Below are 19,674 nucleotides of genomic sequence, written 5' to 3'. Positions count from 1 at the left end.
ATAGGCTAGCTGTAAATTGCCTTTATTATATTTAGTATGTTTTTGTATCCCAAATCTCTACAGGACATTTATCATGAAGGGGTGTTCATTTTTTTTCAAAGGCCTTTTTTTACATGAGAAGATTATATTTTTTTCTTTTGTATGGTGGGATACATTTATTGATGTTGAACCATCCCTGAATATCTATGATGAAGCTTACTTGATAATAATGATCTTTTTCATATGTTCTTGGATTCAGTTTGCAAGTATTTTTATTTTTTATCCAGTTTGCAAGTATTATTGAATATTTTTGCATCTATGTTCATAAGGGAAACTGGTCTCTAATTTGCTTTGTGAGTCTTTATGTGGCTTGAATATCAGGGTGACTGTAGCCTTATAAAAGAAATTTGTCAATGTTCCTTCTGTTTCTATTTTGTGAAACCATTTGAGCAATGAGCTATTAATTTTTCTTTGAAACTTTGGTAGCATTCTACACTAAAACTGGGCTTGTAGTTGTTGTTGTTGTTGTTGTTGTTGTTTTGTTGTTGCTGCTGCTGCTGCTGTTCAGTTTCCGTGAGTTTGCAAGCCTTCTGTTGGAACTATTGTTATTGGCAAACAGATTTACTCTGTGGTGGCCTGATAGGGTGCAGAATGGTATTTCAATTGCCTTGTATCTGTTGAGACTTGCTCTGTGTCTAAGTATGGAGTCAATTTTGGAGATGAGGTGCTCAGAAGAATGTGTTTGGAAGAGACATTTTATGAATATCTGTTAGGTTCACTTAGTTTATAATATCTGTTAGCTCCAATATTTCTCTGGATGACCTACCTCCCCACTATCAGTGTGTCAGGGTCTATATGTGATTTAAACCATAGTAGTGTTTCTTTTATAGACTTGGTTGTGCTTATGTTTGGGGCACCAATGTTAAGAATTGAGATGTCCTCTTGGTAGACTTTTTTCCTTCGATGAGTGTATAGTGTCCTTTCCTATCTCTTTGGAATAATTTTAGTTTGAAGTCTATTTTGTTAGCTATTAAAATGGCTATCCCAGCTTGCTTTAAGTCCATCTACTTTGCATATCTTTTTCTAACTCTTAATCTGAGGTAATATCTATCTTTGAAGTGTCTTTCTTGGATATAGCAGAAGGATAGATCCTGTTTTCTAATAAATTCTGTTAGTCTGTGACATTTTATTGGAGATTGAGACCACCGATATTGAGAGATTATCAATGACCAATGATTGTTGATTCCTGTTATTTTGTTGGTGGTGGCGGTGGTAGTGATGATATTGGTGTGTGTGTGTGTGTGTGTGTGTGTGTGTGTGTGTGTGTGTCCCTTCTTTTAGTCTTGCTTGTGAGATTACTCATTTCCTGTGTTTCCATGGGTTTAAGTACCATCTTGAGGTTTGGGTTTTCCATCTAGCTTCTTCTGTGGGGCTGGATTTGTAGATGGCTATTGTTTAAACTTTATTTTTATCATGGAATATGATAAAAATTTTCTCCATGTATGGTGGTCAAAAGTTTTGCTGGGTATAGTAGTCTATGCTGACATCCGTGTTCTCTTAGAGTCTGTGGAACATCTGCCCAGGTTATTCTGACATTTAGAATCTCCACTGAGAAGTTACATGTAATTCTAACAGGTCTGCCTATATATGTTTCTTGACCCTTTTTCTTTACAGCTTTTAACGTTATTTATTTTTCGGCATGTTTTGTGTTTTTTGATTATTATGTGGTTAAGGGGATTTTTCCTTTCTGGTCCAATCTATTTGGTGTCTGTATCCTCCTTTTATCTTTATAGGAATCTCTTTCTTTAGGTTAGGACAACTTTACGATTTTGTTGAAAAAAATTTGGGGCCTTTGATCTAGGATTCTTCTCCTTCCTCTGAATCTATTATTTTTAAGTTTGGTCTTTTGATACTGTCCCAAATTTCAAAATGCTTTGTGTCAGGAATATTGTAGACTTACCATTTTCTTTGACCGATGTATCTATTTCTTCTATTGTAACTTCAGTGCCTGAGAGTTTGTCTTGCATGCTTCATATTCTGTTGGTGAAGCTTGCCTCTGTAGTTCTTGTTTGAGTTCCTAAATTTTTTATTTCCAGTTTGTGGTTTCTTTATTGCTTCTATTTCCATCTCTGGGTCTTGACAGTTTTATTTACTTCCTTCAACTGCTTATTTGTATTTTCTTGACTTTATTTAAGGTATTTGTCATTCTTTTTCTCCAATAGTTTGTTTGTGCTTTCAGGGACTTCTTTAAAGTATTTATTCATTTTCTCTTTAAGGACTTCTATTTTCTTCATATAATTGGCTATCAGGTCTTTTTTTTTTTTTTTTTTTTGTGCTATTCAAGGTCTGCTCTGGTAAGATACCTGGGGTCTAGTGGGCACACGTTGTCCTCACTGTTATTGATTGTACTTTTATGCTGGCTTCTAGACATGTAGGTTCAGGATGATAATAGGTCTAAGTGCTGGCTTCTGGATTTGACTTTGTTGGATGAGTGTTTTGTGCCTTGGTGGCTTTTCCTTCTCTGGGTTTTCCTGGCCTGCTCAGCTGGTGCATTCACAGGGAATGCCTGCTGGTGATAGAGGCTGGGATTCAGACACAAGTTGGGGGAGGAGTGTTAGGAGAAGATGGTCTGTGGGATCCACAGGGAATATGGGCAGTGGAGGTGGGAGGCTACAGCTGGTGATCTTCTCTTGCAGCATTTGGTTTAAGCCTGAGGGATGAGGTGTAGGTGAACAGACACCAAAGAGGACTGTGAGCAGCCTACCTGATTTTCAGTCAGATGTCGCCTGTTGCTAACTAATACACTTTGAAAGAAAGCTCAGTAGGCACTGTGTCTGTTTTATGAGGCAGTAAACAATGTAGCCAACCGAGGTAAGGCCCAGAACTCTAAGCAACACAGTAGAGTTTAAGCATGGGTCCTTCACATCACAGACTGAATTTAAGCACTGTGGGATGGTACATTTTGGTTTCCCTCCAACCTCATCCTAGTAATTGATTGGACAATGAGTGCATCAGTCTGCCCTCAGTCAATGAGATAATCACCTTAGAAGGCGTACTTGTGCTTCATGCTTCAGTAGTGTGGCTGTTTGGCACTGTTACTCTGCACTTCTGTCAGTCAGTACAATGCATGATGGTGGGTGGGAAGACTCAGGAGAGAGGGTGATCACCTCATGGTAGCTAGAAAACAAAGAGTTGAAGAGTCAGAGCTTGAGTCACAGCATTCCCTTCAAGGACACATCCCAAGTCATCGAATTTCCTTCCATTAAGCACTAATTACTATAGAGTCCAGCAACTCGGATCTCTCTGGCATGCTATCAACTGGGGTCCAGCTTTTAATATGTGAGCCTTTGAATGCATTTACTATCCGAACAGTAGCAGTTAGGATCGAGGAGAAGTTCCCTGAGAGTGCAAGCATTAAAGTGATCCTTACTCAGCATTCTCCTGCTTAGATGGAGTGTACCAGTCAGAGACAAAGCCACACACACTTTTCTAATAGGTTAGTCACACATCTGTTATTCCAGAATGTGGGAGGTAAAAGCAGAAGGATCAGGAGTTAAGACCAGTCTCGGCTACATGGTGAGTTCTATACCGTTCTAATACACAAGACTCTGTCTCAAAAATAAATTCAATAAATAAATAGATACCAAAATGCTATGTACTTTTTTTTCCCTAGTAAAGGTAGAAAAAAATTAAACTCAGAGGTGTTTCTAAAACTTTGCTTCATTCAATCTGTGTTAGCCAGTAACTTTTGCTACACTTACAAGGAACTATTGGTTTTAACACAGCTTAATCATAAATTGTGCATTTTTTCCATTATAATGGCTCCTTGAAGATTCTTTGTTACTTCAGGCCCAAAACTGATTATTAATCTTATCAAGTGTGATTCATTTTCATTGTTTTGGGTAATTAATGTTCCCTATTTTGTGATGACTTATTATACTTATTTTGATGTTTAAACGTATATATTTTTATTAAATTAAGCTGGAGAAATCACACTTTGACTAGGCCATGAAATTACCAGAAATGGAATGAAATTTAATAAAAGTTCTGCCATGCCACCTAGTGGCTAGTATTAGAACCTCATTCCTAAAAAATCAAAATGACTGGGAGACCTTGAGACACCAAAAATGAAATCTGAGTATCTACTATGTGCCAATCAAAGGAAACATAATAAATCTGAGCATTTTCCTACTCTGGAAAAAGTGCAGACTCCATCCCGTGCAGAAGACGGTACTGTGACGAGTGACTCACTTATGACTAAAGGCTTCTCAAAAATCTGTGGCTTCCTCTGTAGGAAATAACAGGAGGAATCATTTGCAAGTGAGTGACAGTCACACCAGGAATAGAATGGGAATGGCAAAGTGACAGCCACACTCACACTGAGATCCCAGCAATGGGGGCCAATTCAAAGATGCCTTCCCGCCTTGCCTCACCAGGGCCTGAAATCTGAATCTACCCAGCATTTCCACCACCTTTGCTATTACAGCAGGAGTGTCAGTCAGGAGGAGCTGTGACTAAGCTTTTCTCAAAGCCTTTGAAAAGTCAGCTTTTACCTTAGATGAATCCCACGCTTTCTGAGTGAGCTGGAAGCTGGGCAGTAGGGGGCACCTCCTGTAGGGGTCCTTCTGTAGCTGTACTCTGTCTGCTCATTAGGGTCCCCTAGGGTGAATAGACTCTAAGTAAATATAACATTGTGTGTGTGTGTGTGTGTGTGTGTGTGTGTGTGTGTGTGTGTGTGTGTGTACTCTATATACTCTATATCAATATTTAACACCTAGGAAAGTAGAGCTGTCTACCACTGAGAAACAAAGGGATGCACTAGCCAGGGAACTTTCACACTGCTAAATGCAAGTTCTTTACATGGCCATGACTTATCCTAGAAGGATGAGTTAGCTTTATCCACAGGTTTCCATCTAGCTAATAAGAACTTCTCACTTGGACCACATAAGGTTCCTGGAAAAACCTGTACCTATATTCCTAGAGTTATTGACAGCTCTCAAAGAAAGTTGATGAAGAAACCTATTTCTAGTGTTTGCAAATATTGAGTCTATGGCTAGGTCTGATGGGATTTAAGACAGTATTGATAAGCTATGAACCTATAACTCAACATTTCCTTTTTTAATGGGAATGAAGTTTAAGATAGCACAAAGTATTTCCCTTTACAGTAAGCAAAACCAAGTTGATAGAAGCCCTGAAGACCGTTGTTAGTACTTAGGAGTTGTAGGATGATGTCATTATGCAGCAAAGCGAGTCCAGGATAAGGCATAGCCTATCACTGGATGAGAAGAAATGGTAGGCAGGAAAAAGTCTAGGAAGGAGGGAGCAGAAGAAGGAGCTGAGAGAACATGGCGGCAGATATTAAGATTCTTCTCTGTGCATAGTTACAAGTTGTTATGACTAATTTTAAGAGATGGATGTGTACAGGATTTTGTGTTGTCTAGATGGGCAAATTATATCTTATCAATGGATCAGAGGATAGTGTGTGGTATGTTCTTTCATGTGGCAACTTAATTGAGTTCAAAAGAGTACATGGTGGCAGGATGCACTGGGCCCACCATGGAATTGGGATGTGTACGCATGGCGGGGTAATAACCCACCAAAGGGAAAGTGTGCTCCCAAGGGTCTATGCTGAGTGACAACATGGTGAACCAGTTCCACCACTTTTTTATTTTTACTGCAACAAGGAGTCATAGTGAATTATAAATCACTGATATCTTAAGGTCTCTTTCAAAGAAGTCATAAGAAAAAAGGTGGGTGGGGAGCCTAGAAATAGACATGGATAAGTCCCACAAAGCTAAAAATGTAGAGATACTAAAGATAAACTTTATCAGCTTCACAATTGTGTTCCACATTTGTAGGTGCTTTTTTAAAAAATGAGTTTCCTGGAACCAGCACTCATCAATTTGGTTATGTTTTGAATAAAAATGGAATTTCCCACAACTCAATTCAGATCTCCAGAATCTTTACACAAACATTTAATACAATTTTTAAGCAGCACGGGATTTCTCATCATCTAAAGTGAAACCATTTCTACCGGTTTTATTTCATACATCAGCCCATAATCATTGAGGGTCTAGCATGTCCAGAGCCCTGATGAGGAAAAGAGAGTGAATCGCACAGGCACATTAACCTGAGAATGCTCAGGAAGTGACATCATCTGTATGGGTGACCTATGAAGGAGTGAAGAGGCTTCCTGAACTTCTATACCTTTGTCTAAAATACAACATTAGCTCCTAGTCTCATAGGGATGTTGGAAGACAAACAAAATGATAAAATTTAATATAAGTGCTATGTATTTCTACAATAGTCCCGTCTATGTCTCAGAAGTCATTCAATTCTCACTGTCTTATAGAAAATGAGAAAATTCCTGCCTGCTTCCCATTAATCTATACACTTGGCAACTCAGATCCCACATAGTGCTAGAGATAGATATGCCAATATTCCTAAGAGAGGTGCTCACTGGGGTTTCCCTGTGAGGATGTGGCTGTCTAATCAGGCAGGTTGCTTTAGTACCTCTGCTTTCTCCTGTGAACCATGACAGATCTGACCCACATCCTTCACTGGTGCTCAGGTCAATGTGGAAAGGAGACAGGTAATCGTGACCTCTGCCCAGTAACACCGTTTGCCAAGTTTAACCAGTACAGCCATGCTGGAAATCTTGTGGATCAAGAAAATGGGAAACAAAGCAGATGACTCTGTTGGGGTGAACACCTTAATAGCAACATTCATGATCCCACAATCCTCTCTGTTTCCTGGAGATGCTTCAAGGAAATCTAGGAGACATTATTTGGATGACAAAAAAATTCAAAAAGAGAATCAAGAGGACTGAGAGAAGCTGTAGGGGAAAGTCAGGTTACCTACACTCTTCCCCTAGGGTACATGAAATAGAAAATGTCAGTCACACAACAGCCTTTTCTTGTACCACCCAAAAAAATAGAGCTTAAAAATTTAGATGCTTCTTTAAAGTTACCACGTGTGCTTCAGAGTTGTTTTGTCAAGCCAACACAAGTAAGAGTCATCTGAGAAAACAGAACCATAATGGAGAAAATGTCCTCCTCCTTCAGATTGGCATGTAGGAAAATCTATGTGCAATTTTCTTAACTAATTATTGATATGAAAGGGTCCAGCACACTGGGGGCAGTAGCGCCCCTGGTGAGATGTTTTAAATATGAATAGTCCCCTTGGGCCCAGGTATTTGAGTACCTAGCCATCAGGGACTAAACACTATTTGAAAAGGATTCAGGGGTGTGGCCTTATTGGAGGAGGTATGTGACTGGAAGTGTGCTTTGAGGTTGCAAAAGCCCATGCCATGCCCAAGCTCAGCCTATCTCTCTCTCTCTCTCTCTCTCTCTCTCTCTCTCTCTCTCTCTCTCTCTCTCTTCCCCTTGTGCCCCCAGGTATCTCAAACTGTAAGCATGCTTCCCAATTAGGTAACTTCTTTTATATGAGTTGCTTGGTCATGGCGTCTCTTCATACCTAGGTAGGTGGTCCTGGATGGTATAGGAAAGCAAACCATGGTGAACAAATCAGTGTGCTGTGTTCCTCCATAATCTCTGCTTCAGTTCCCACTCTGATTCCTGTCCTTCCTCAGCTACTGACTTGGCTTCCCTCAGTTACAGATTGTGATTATCACGAGTACACCAAATGAACACTTTCCTTCCTACCTTGCTTTTGCTCCTTGTCTTTACCAAAGCAACGGAAAGCAAAGTGGGACCCTGTGACATGGCACAGCAGTGGAGCTAGGAGTCCACTTCCAAACTTGGATTCAGTAGAGACTGACTCAGAAGCACCTAACCCCTGTGATGTTGACTGTCAGGTTCCCTAAATGATTGACTTACTCCATTTACTATTCAATAATACACGGGGGAAAACTCATACATAGATCCACTGCAAGGCAGATGGAAATTGTAAGGCATTACGTCAGTGAGCAGTAACCTGAGCTACACAGAAGAAAAATCGCACTAAATTGTAAAAACAAACAAACAAACAAACAAAGACTGTGATTTTAAAGGCCACATGAAGCATCCTCCTGGTTCTTCTGTCCTCTAAGTCCATGAAAACTGCCCTGATATGCCAATGGTATTTCTTATAGCCTTTGGAAACACATTGGTTCTACCCTGAAATTATCCATAAGTGAAAACAAGAATACACATACTGGCAAATGCCTGTTTTGACACCTGGGGAAATAAATGTGAATGTCCTTGATAGGTTATGTATGTCCGTGTTATTTCAAGAGTTTTTTTTTAAATCTGTGTGTAGTATGTTTTCTTCAACCCTACTTTACAAATCTCAATGCTATTTAAAATAGAGGAATTTCGACAGTTTGTCACCGGTAATGAAAGACATCTGCTTTATGGATGCCTAAAGCAACCTCCTACAAGCTACAAATGCATGTCTAATATGACCCATGGCTACACACAAAGGTTTTGTACTGCTGCCCAAATTGCCAAGTAACCTAAATAAAATTTAATTTGAGTACACATACAAAAAAGAAAAAAGAAAGGAAAAGGGGAAATTAACAGAAGAGTAGCTTCTCTTTAAATTTCTGTAACATCAAAACATCTAATGACTTTTATCAAAGAAAGTTACACATAAAAAGGAAAATAAGTTAATCCAAGATGCTACTCCTTTTAACCATAAAATAATGGAATGGAATAGGTAAATATGCTTGCCACAAAGCTACAGGACTGAAGTTCCATTCCCAGAACACATGTGACAGAACACTGAGTCTTACAAGTTGTTTTCTGACCTCCACACACCTGTGAACACACATACGTAAATAAATGAATAAATCCATGTGGAAGAAATAATTTTGTGGAGAAAAATAAAGTGTAGTAGTTCTCGGACACATCGTAAAATAGAATGAATTCTCCATGCAAGTATCATTTCCCTAGGCTGAAGTCTAGACGGGAAGGGTTGACCTCTAATGCACAGCAGCCAGACCCAGGGTACGTGACCATAAACAATCTGTCAGAGGCAGCAGTGCTTGGTTGGTAAAGCAAATCTAATGTTTACTCTCTTTAGATTTTATGTTGAGTGTGCATGATCTGATTCAGGTTGTGTCCGAATGTGTTAATAGAAAGTCATATTTCAAACCGTCCAAATGCCCCTCTCTGGGGAAACCTAAGCAAGACCTTGTAAACTATTGATGGAAGTGCTCTGTGCCTTCCTGCTGAGAAGAGGGCTAATTGTCTGCTTATCTATTTTAGGGCTTATCTCCTAGGTAGGTCTAACAGCTCCCCATTGATTTGTTCTCCTTTATTAGTGCTTTCTGTCAGTGAGCTCACCTGATGGCTAGAAGAGGAATAGTGAAATGCCTGTCTCCACCCAGAGAGAAATTCTCACTTTTATTAACATTTTAAATAAGAATAATTACTGATGTCTCATGTGTTCTCACAGCTAGGCTCCTTCCTCCTTCCCCAGACAGCACCACTAAAATAAATATTTTTAAGATATCTTTTACAGAGATCATTTTCTAATAATTTTATTTGTTACACATGAATCTTAAAAGGTATTATTTTATTGTTTTTTATAATCTAATAGTATATTTAATTTATTTCATTTTGTTTTAGTGAAAACCACATAATTTAAATAATTATATATAATCATACATGTACTTTATTTCAATCCTTTTTTATACTCAAGCCTAAAAACAGATGTTATTTTATTTGTATTATTTTATCCACAATATGGTGTTGCCTTTCTATTCAATAATGAAAACAATAGTCCCTATTTATCAACAGGGGAAATAGTCTGTGACCTTAAGCAGATGCTTAAAATTCTATAACTAATGCCTTTTCCAAAAGTACTGTAAATTTTACACTTTTAGGTACAACCAAAGAATTACCATTACACACACGCACATGCACATACACTTGCACACACACACCACACACACACAGAGAGAGAGAGAGAGAGAGAGAGAGAGAGAATGAGAGAGAGAATGGAGAATGAGAAGGAGAGAGGGAGAGACAAGGAGAGAGGGAGAGAGGGGGAGAGAGGAGAGGAAGAAAGAGTGCTGATGTATTCACACATATCTGGAAAGAGGGTAGCTCCAGGTCTCTGAAACATAGAGAAGAGTAAAAGAAAGAGGGAGAGCACTTAAAACAATGGAAGCAGCTGCATTGCTTACAAATCCCAAACTGAAGGGAGAACAGCTTACAGGAGTGGCCCTGTCCTCCAGCTCTGATCAGTTAGTGCAGAAGGAATCATGAAGGACGAAGGCCAATGAGCCAAGGTGCAATCCAGAATGGTCCCAGGAAGGTTTCTCACAAGATGTTCTAACTGGTTGTTTTGTAGCAAGCAGCTATGAGTTTCTTACAGTCACATTTTAAGTGAAAAGTCATAATTCAAGACCTTCCTTTGTCACCCTGTAATGCCAAATCCAGTCCTTGAGTCTTATCCCTAGTCCTACAACAGAATGCCAGCCTCAGCCTCTGCTCGATCCCCTGCAACCCCGACCACATATCCTTTGACTCTCAAGAGATCATCTTTAGATCTGCTGTGCCCTCCTTATGCATTCAGACCTCATTCTCAATGGATCACAAAGATCTCCAAACTTTCTTCTCCCAACTACCCAACTTCCAAAAACACAGCTATTTCCTATGAACACACATTCCTGGCTGAATGGGCCAGGAAAACAGGCAGCATACAAACATCACACTCTCTGAAAATCTAGAAACCGAGGGAAATAGAAACCAAGGTAAAAAGCACCCATACTACCAAAGTCAAATTCAGAGATTAGCACCTAGACCTATCATCGTCTGAACCCAATGCCATGGCCAGCCTAAAGGCAACCGCCATGGCAATTTGTATCCACTAGAGCCCAGCTATCCTACCACAGCAGGCCTTGAATAGTTTAACCTACCTAAAGCATAAAAAACACACATAAAAACAACTGATATGAATATGATAGAGGTCCTTAGAGAGGAAATTAATAAATCCCTTAAGAAAATAAAGAAAAACATGAACGGTGTAAGGAAATAAAATCATTCCCTGAAATTGGAACTAGAAGCAATGAAAGAAATCTGGAAAAAAAATTAGGAATTCAAAGTTACAAAGGCAAGCTTCACGGGCAGAATATACCACATGGAAGAGAGAATCTCAGGCATTCAAGATATAATAGAATAAATGGACAAATCAGTCAAAGAAAATGGTAAATCTTAAGAAACAAAAACAAAGCAAACAAAAAAAACTCCTGGCACAAAAAAATCCAGGAAATCTGGGACACTAGGAAAAGCTCAAACCTAAGAATAATAGGTATAGAGGAGAAAGAAGAATCCCAGATCAAAGACCCAGAAATGTTTTCAATAAAATCATAGAAGAAAAATTTTCTAACTGAAAGAGATGCCTATAAAAGTAAAAGGAGTGTACAGAACAACGAATAGATTTGACCAAAAAGAAAGCCCCATCACCACACAATAATCAAAACACACAGAAATAAAGAATATTAAAAGCTGCAAAAAATCAAGTGATATATAAAGGCAGACCTGTTTGAAATACTCCTGAGTTCTCAATGGAGACTCTATAAACCAGAAGGGCTTGGACAGTTGTGCTATAGACAATAAAAGGCCATAGAACTCAGCCCAGGCTACTATACCAGGAAAACTTTCAAACATCATAGGTGGAGAAAATAATATATTCCATGAAAAAGACAGCTATAAACAATATCTATCTATAAATACAGTCTCATAGAAAAAGCTAGAAGGAAAAACCCAACTTTCTAAATGGTACCTATACCATAAAAGCATGGGAAGTGAATAATCTCACAAGCAAAACCAAAAGAAGGGATACACACACACACACACACACACACACACACACACACACACACTCAATACCATCACTATCACCAACAACAAAATACAAGAATCACCAAAAACAAGAATCAACCATCGTTGGTCATTGATATCTCTTAATATGAAAAGTGTCATGGACTAACAGAATGGATTAGAAAAAATATCCCTCCTCTGCTATATCCAAGAAAGTACTTCAACATCAAAGAAGATGTTACCTCAGGTGAAGAGTTGGAAAAAGATATACCAAACAGATGGATCTCAGAAGCAAACTGGTGTAGCCATTTTCATAGCTAACAAAATAGAATTCAAACTAAGTCTATTCAAAAGAGATAAGTAAAGACACTACATACCCATCAAAGGAAAAATCTACCAAGAGGACATTCTAGTTCTTAACATTCTTAACATCATTGCCCCAATCATAAGCACAACCAAGTCTGTAAAAGAAACACTACTATAGTTTAAATCAATTATTGATCATCACACACCAATAGTATGAGACGTCAATATCCCACTGTCATCAACGGACAAGTTACCCAGACCCCCCCCCAAAAAAAAGTGTCTAACAGAGAAATACTGGGCCTACAGGTGTTATAAACCAAATGGACATAACAGGTATTTATAGACGATTTCTCCCAGACACAAAAGAATATTCCTTATTCCAGAATCTCATGGAACTTATTTGCAGATGCTGTGATAGTATACATAAGTTACCCCCCCCAAAATGCCACCAGGGAATTTTTATAGCTGATAAATATGTTTAGCAAAGTGAATGGATGCAAAATTAACCAAAAGAAATCAAATTAGTAGCCCCTCTATGTACAAAACACAGACTGAGAAAGAAATCAGGGAAATAATATCCACCTTTCACAAAAGTCTCAAATAATATACAGTATCTTGGAATAAAACTAACCAAGCAAGTGAAAGACCTGTATGACAATACCTCCAGGTCACTGAAGAAAGTAATTAAAGAAGATCTCAGAAGATGAAAAGCTCTCACATGCCCATGGATGAGTAGGACTAACATCATAAAAACGTGCAATCTTTCAAAAGCAATCTACAGATTCAGTGCAATCCCCATTAAAATCACAACACAATTCTTTACAAACATTGAAAGGACAACTCTTGATTTTGTATGGAAAAAAGAGTAGCTGAAACAATTCTGAATATTAATTTAAAAAAAACCTGCTAGAAGTATGAACATCTTGATTTTAAGTTGTACTTCAAAGGTATAGTAATGAAAACTACATGTATTGGCATAAAAACAGACAAGAGATTAATGGAATAAAGTAAAGTCCTTGACATAATTTACACCCACACGGACACCTGATTTTTTTAATACAGAAGTCAGAAATATGCATTGGGAAAAAGAGAGCATCAACAAATGGTGCTCATCTAATAATGATGAGCGTGTAGAAGAGTGTAAATAGAACCGTAGCTTTCGCCCTGCACAAAACAAGTCCAGGTGGATCAAAGACCTCAACATAAAACCAGAGTCACTGAACCTGACAGAAGAGAATGTGGGGAATAGACATGAACACATTGGCACAGGAGATGACTTTTTGAACAAGAAACTGGTCGCTCAGGCTTTAAGATAAGCAATGGGTTTCATGAAACAAAAGCTTCTGTAAGGATATCATCAATCAAAAACAGTTGTAGCCTACAGAATGGGAAAATATTTATACCAAATCCTCATATGACAGAGGGCTCATATCCAAAATACATAAAGAACTCAAGAAATTAGATATCAAAAAAACCAAATAATCTAATTTAAAATGGGGCTTAGAGATCTAAACAGAGAATTCTCAACACAGGAATCTAAAAATGACTTAGAAACATTTTTAGGCTCAAAATCCATCAGGAAAATGCAAATCAAAACTACTTTGAAATTCCAATTTACAGCTGTCAGAATGGTAAAGATCAATAACACAAGTGACAGCTCACGCTGATGAGGATATGGAGCAAGGGGAGCTCTCCTTCATTGCAAACTCATACAGCCACTGTGGAAATCAACATAGAATTTCCTCAGAAAATTGGGAATTGATTTCCCTCAAGATCCAGGTTTAGCACTCTTGAGCATATACCCAAAAGGTGCTCCATCCTACCACCAAGATACTCACATGTTAATTGTGGCTTTATTTACAGTAATCAGAAACTAGAAACCACCAAGAAGTTCCTCACTGTTGATGAATGTTGATTGATATTTTAAAAGTATACATTTACACAATGTATTATTCAGCTGTTTAGAAAAATAACTTTATGAAATTTGCAAGCAAATGTATAGAGCTAGAAAAAAACATCTTGAGTGAGGCAACCCAGACACTGAAAGACAAATATGACATGTGTTCACTTATAAGTGGATATTAGTCACTAATTAAATGATAATCAACTACAATCTGTAAATGCAGAGAGGTTAGGTAAAGAGAAGGGGGGGTGTATGAATATCCCTGGGAAGAGGAAATTAAATAGATCTTACAGGTGTACTGGGGATGGCTGGGGATGGATTGGGAGATACCAGTCTGAGGGAGATTGGATGGAGTGATAGAGTACAGGGAGAATTGACCGGAACTGGGAAGTATTTATGGGGTGGTGTGGAAACAGTGCAGTGGAAGCTTCCTGGACTCTATGAAGGCGATCCTAATGACAACTCCTGGAATAGGGATAAGTATCTCAACTGACCATCTCTTAGAGTAAAGCAAGGCTTCCAATGGAGAGACAAAGTTGCATTCAATTGAGTCGTTGGCCAACAGAGTACAGTGGAAAGCTCCAAAAAAACCAGAATGGGGTTAAAACAAAGGGTTACTCTCAGAGAATTGACAGTGAGACCCCCATTATCAAGGGCAACCCCCACACAACTCACTGAACATGGAAACATCAAACTGGTGAAAACATGGAGCCTTCACTCCTAAGTTCTAGTCTCTTTGGTATAGGAAGATACTGTGCAGGCTACTGAAAGAGAAACATAAACACAAACACAGCCACAAAAACTTTGACATACAATTTGTCCTGCTTGCAAAATATGCTAGGGCAATAATGCCTCAGAACTTGTGGGAATAGCCAGCCTACGTCTGATTTGACTTAAGTCCCACTCTACATGAGTTGGAACTCATATCCAACACTGCTTGGAAAACTAAGAACCAAAGACTGAATACCCCAGAAACCTATGGTAAAACCAAACAGGACTGGTCAGATAAAGAAAAAATCAATAAAATGATTCCTAATGATATTCTGCTATACTCATAAATCAGTGCCTTATCCAGTCATAATCAGAGAAGCTTCCTCCAGCGGCAGAGGGGATCAGATGCAGTGAGCCACAGGCAGAGTATAGGGGATCTAAAGTAGAAATCTGGATCAAATCCCTCCCCTCTGAGCTCAGAGAATCCAGTGAAATTGGTGGAAAATATAAAGTTCTAGGAGAGATAGAGGACACCAGGAGAACAGGACCCTCTGAATTAACTAAGCAAGGCACACATGAGTTCAGAAAGACTGAAGAAACAAGCACAGGGCCCACAGGGGGTCTGCAACAGATACTCTGCATAAATAGATAGGTGATAGATAGATAATAGATAGATAGATAGATAGATAGATAGATAGATAGATAGATAGATGAGAGATAGATCGATAGATAGGTAGATAGATAGATAGGTAGATAGATAGATAGATAGATAGATAGATAGATAGATAGATAGATAGATATTAGATTAGTATTTTTATTAGATTCCAGACTTTGAGAACAACTGGGTCTCTGACTCTTGTGGCTGCTCTTAGAACTCTTCTCGTGTTGGGTTGTTGTGTCCAACTTCAATTGATAGTTTTTGCTCTACCATATTGTATTTTGTCATGTTTGGCTGTCATCTCTTAGAAGTCTGTTATTCTTTAGTGAGAGATAGAAAGGGAAGATATCCAGAATGGAGGGGAGGTGTGGAAGAATTGGAAGAAATAGAGGTAGGAGAAATATAATTAGGATATATTGTATGATACAAAAAATCTTAGAATCTATCTTCAGTGAAAGAAAAAAATGTCATAGGTCATAGAAGGTATAAGCTTGAGTGAGGCAAATAGTTTGTATTTATAGTCACCTGACAGACAAGAGATCACTAAAAGGTGACTATTTGAAGGAAACTGTCCCACCTCATACCTTACATACTGCAGATACAGCCTTTATGTGTATTTTCTTACCTTTATGAAGATAATAATTATGTTGGAGAGGAAAATCACATATAAGTTTAAAGAGTTAAGTAATATCAAAGTTTTGATTAATGATGCTTTACAAAAGAAAACTCTTTATCGAATGCTGTAAATCAGGTTAATCCAAACAAGTCTAAACATTATCACTAAGAGCTGTCATTAAGCACCATGTAAAGTTTCATTTATGAGTACTTTTTCATAACAATTTCATAGTTTAGAAGAACGGGAACACAATTGAATGATAACAGGTGGGAGAGAAGGGACTCAGTCCACATATTTCTTTATTGAGTTCCAAGCTCTTATTAAGAGCTATCATTTTCTTATACAGTTTAGGTCACGGCAAGTTCACAACTGTTGTAAGTTAGCAGTTGGAGATGAGGACAGGTGTCTATTAAGTATCTTTATTGCTTTGCTGTGTCTGTAAAAGTATTGTTCTCCTTATCAAGGGCTGTGACACCCAGATGATTTATGACCTGCTGCTAAGATTGAAATCCACTATTTATTTACCTGGTGACTTTGTCTGCAAAAAGGTAAGTAAATACTATTTTCAAGTGCACAGTTAATAATGCATTGGAAGAATTTGTTCATAGGTCAATAATGTATTTTAAATGAAATCTGTCCAGTTTGACTTCCCTATTATAAAATACTATGACATATACTTAGTTCTACAAAATGACAATGAATGCTTAGAGTGCAAAATGGAACAAGATAATATAAGTTCAACTGCATAGATCATTGAATAGACATGTAGGAGGTCCAAAAGGTCTTTGTACAAATGTAAATTACCAATCACAATTAACTATTTTAAATGAAGGATAAAATGTAAATGTGACTTGTGCTTTTGCCTTTTCTGTACCAGCTATCTGTTGCTTCTATTGTGTTCACAGTTAATAAATAATCAATGCCAAATTTTTTAAATATTGTGAATTTGATGACTACAAAAGTATTAGATGTTTATAATTTCTTAAATAGAAAACATGTAAATGACAAACATGAAATTCACCATGAAAATAGTAACTATTCAAATATTGTTCCTGTCTCCTTTTTTGATTGGATATATTGCTTTATTTACATTTCAAATGTTATTCCCTTTCCCAGCTTCCTGTTCATAAGCCCCCTATCCTCTTCGTCCTCCCACTCCCCCATAAGGGGGTTCCCCCATCCACTCCCCCTTACCACTTCCCCCCCGACATTCTCCTGTACTGGAGGTCCAACCTTGGCAGTACCAAGGGTTTCTTCTTCCACTGGTGTCCAACAAGGCCATCCTCTGTTACGTGTGCAGTTGGAGCCATGGGTCAGCCCATATATAGTCTTTGAGTAGTGGTTTAGTTCCAGGAAGCTCTGGTTGGTTGATGTTGTTCTTATGGGATTGCAAGCCCCTTCAGCTCTTTCAATCATTTCTCTAATTCCTCCAACAGGGGTCCCATTCTCAGTTCAATGTTTTGCAGCTAGCGTTTGCCTATGTATTTGACATGCCCTGGTTGTGTCTCCCGGGAGACATGTATATCCGGTTCCTGTCAGCATGCCCTTCTCAGCTTCATCGATTTTAATCTACTTTTGGTGGCTATATACATATGCGCTACATGTGGGGCAGGCTCTGATTGGCTGTTGCTTCAGTCTCTGCTCTAAACTTTGCCTAGATATCACCTCCTATGGATATTTTTGTTCCCCCTTTTAAGAAGGAGTGGAAGCATCCACATTTTGGTCATACTTCTTCTTGAGCTTTCTGTGGTTTGTGGACTGCATCTTGGGTAATTCAAACTTTTGGGCTAATATCCACTTATCAGTGAGTGTATACCATGTATGCTTATCTGTGATTGGGTTACCTCACTCAGGATGATATTTTGTAGTTCAATACATTTGCCTATGAATTTCATGAAATCATTGTTTTTGAGAGCTGAGTATTACTCCATTGGGTAGAGGTACCACATTTTCTGGATCCATTCCTCTGTTGAGTTACATCTGGGTTCTTTCCAGCTTCTAGCTATTATAAATAAGATTGCTATGAACATACGGGAGACTGTGGCTTTGTTGTATGTTGGAGCATCTTTTGGTTATATGCCCAGGAGTGGTATAGATGAGTCCTCAGGTAGTGCAAGGTCCAATTTCCAGAGGAACCTCCAGAATGATTTCCAGAGTGGTTGTACAAGTTTGCAATCCCACGAACAGTGGAGGAGTGTTGGTCCTTCTCCACATCCTCACCAGCATTTGCTGTCACCTGAATTTTTTATCTTAGCTATTCTGACTTGTGTGAGGTGGAATCTCAGGGTTGTTTTGATTTGCATTTCCCTGATGACTAAGGATATTGAACATTTCATTAGGTGCTTCTCAGACATTCGTTATTCCTCAGCTGAGAATTCTTTATTTAGCACTGTACCCATTTTTAATAGGGTTATTTGGCTCTCTGGAGTATAACTTCTTCAGTTTTTTGTATATTTGGATATTACTCCTCTATCAGATGTAGGGTTGGTAAAGATCTTTTCCCAATCTGTTGGTTGCCGGTTTTGTCCTAATGACAGTGTTCTTTGCCCTACAGAAACTTTGCAGTTTTATGAGATCCCATTTGTTGATTCTTGATCTTAGAGCATAAGCCATTGGTGCTTTGTTCAGAAAATTTTCCCTGGTGCCCATGGATTCAAGACACTTCTCCACTTTTTTATCGATTAGTTTGAGTATACCTGGTTTGAGGTGGAGGTCCTTGATTCACTTGAACTTAAGCTTTGTACAGGGCAATAAGAATGGTTCAATTTGCATTCTTCTACATCTAACCTACAGTTGAACCAGCACCATTTGTTGAAAATGCTATCTTTTTTCCATTGGATGGTTTTAGCTCCTTTGTCAAAGAACAAGTGACCGCAGGTGTGTGGGTTTATTTCTGGGTCTTCAATTCTATTCCACCGATTTATCTGCCTGTCTCTGTAACAATGCCTTACAGTTTTTATTACTATTGCTTTGAATTACTGCTTGAGGTCAGGGATGGTGACTCCCCCAGAAGTTCTTTTATTGTTGACTATATTTTTCGATATCCTGGGTTTTTTGTTATTCCAAATGAATTTGCAAATTGCTATCTCTATGAAGAGTTGAGTTGGAATTTGATGAGGATTGCATTGAATCTGTAGATTGCTTTTGGCAGTGACCATTTTTACTATATTAATGCTGTCAATCCATGAACATGGGATGTCTTTCCATCTTATGAGATCTTCTTCAAATTCTTTCTTCAGAGGCTTGAAGTTCTTGTCATACAGATCATTCACTTGCTTGGTTACATCACACCAAGGTATTTTATATTATTCAGGACTACTGTGAAGGGTACCATTTCTCTAACTTCTTTCTAAGCCTGTATATCCTTTGAGTAGAGGAAGGCTACTGATTTGTTTGAATTAATTTTATACCCAGACAGTTTACTGAAGTTGTTCATCAGGTTTAGTAGTTCTCTGGTATAAGTTTTGGGGTCACTTAAGCATACTATCATATCATCTGCAAATAGTGATATTTTGACGACTTCTTTTCCAATTTGTATCCCTTTGACCTCCTTTTGTTGTCTCATTGCTCGAGCTAGGACTTCAAGAACTATATTGAATAAGTAGGGAAAGAGTGGGCAGCCTTGTCTAGTCCCTAATTTTAGTGGGATTGCTTCAATTTTATCTCCATTTAGTTTGATGTTTGCTGTATATTACTTTTATTATGCTTAGGTATGGGTCTTGAATTCCTG

The 19,674-nt window shown here is 38.3% G+C and overlaps 1 protein-coding gene across 1 annotated transcript in view; it reads left to right on the top strand.

The window, feature by feature from the left end:
* Nucleotides 1–19,674, top strand: part of Cngb3 (cyclic nucleotide gated channel subunit beta 3) — a 191,198-nt gene that overhangs the window by 134,355 nt on the left and 37,169 nt on the right. The window contains exon 14 of the mRNA XM_032890369.1: nucleotides 16,409–16,492. Within this exon, the coding sequence (XP_032746260.1) occupies nucleotides 16,409–16,492 (84 nt within the window). The remainder of the gene's footprint in view (nucleotides 1–16,408; nucleotides 16,493–19,674) is intronic.

The sequence above is a fragment of the Rattus rattus genome, chromosome 1, assembly GCF_011064425.1.
Source record: "Rattus rattus isolate New Zealand chromosome 1, Rrattus_CSIRO_v1, whole genome shotgun sequence".
Taxonomy (NCBI): Eukaryota; Metazoa; Chordata; class Mammalia; order Rodentia; family Muridae; genus Rattus; species Rattus rattus.
This window is presented reverse-complemented; position numbering and strand designations above follow the sequence as displayed.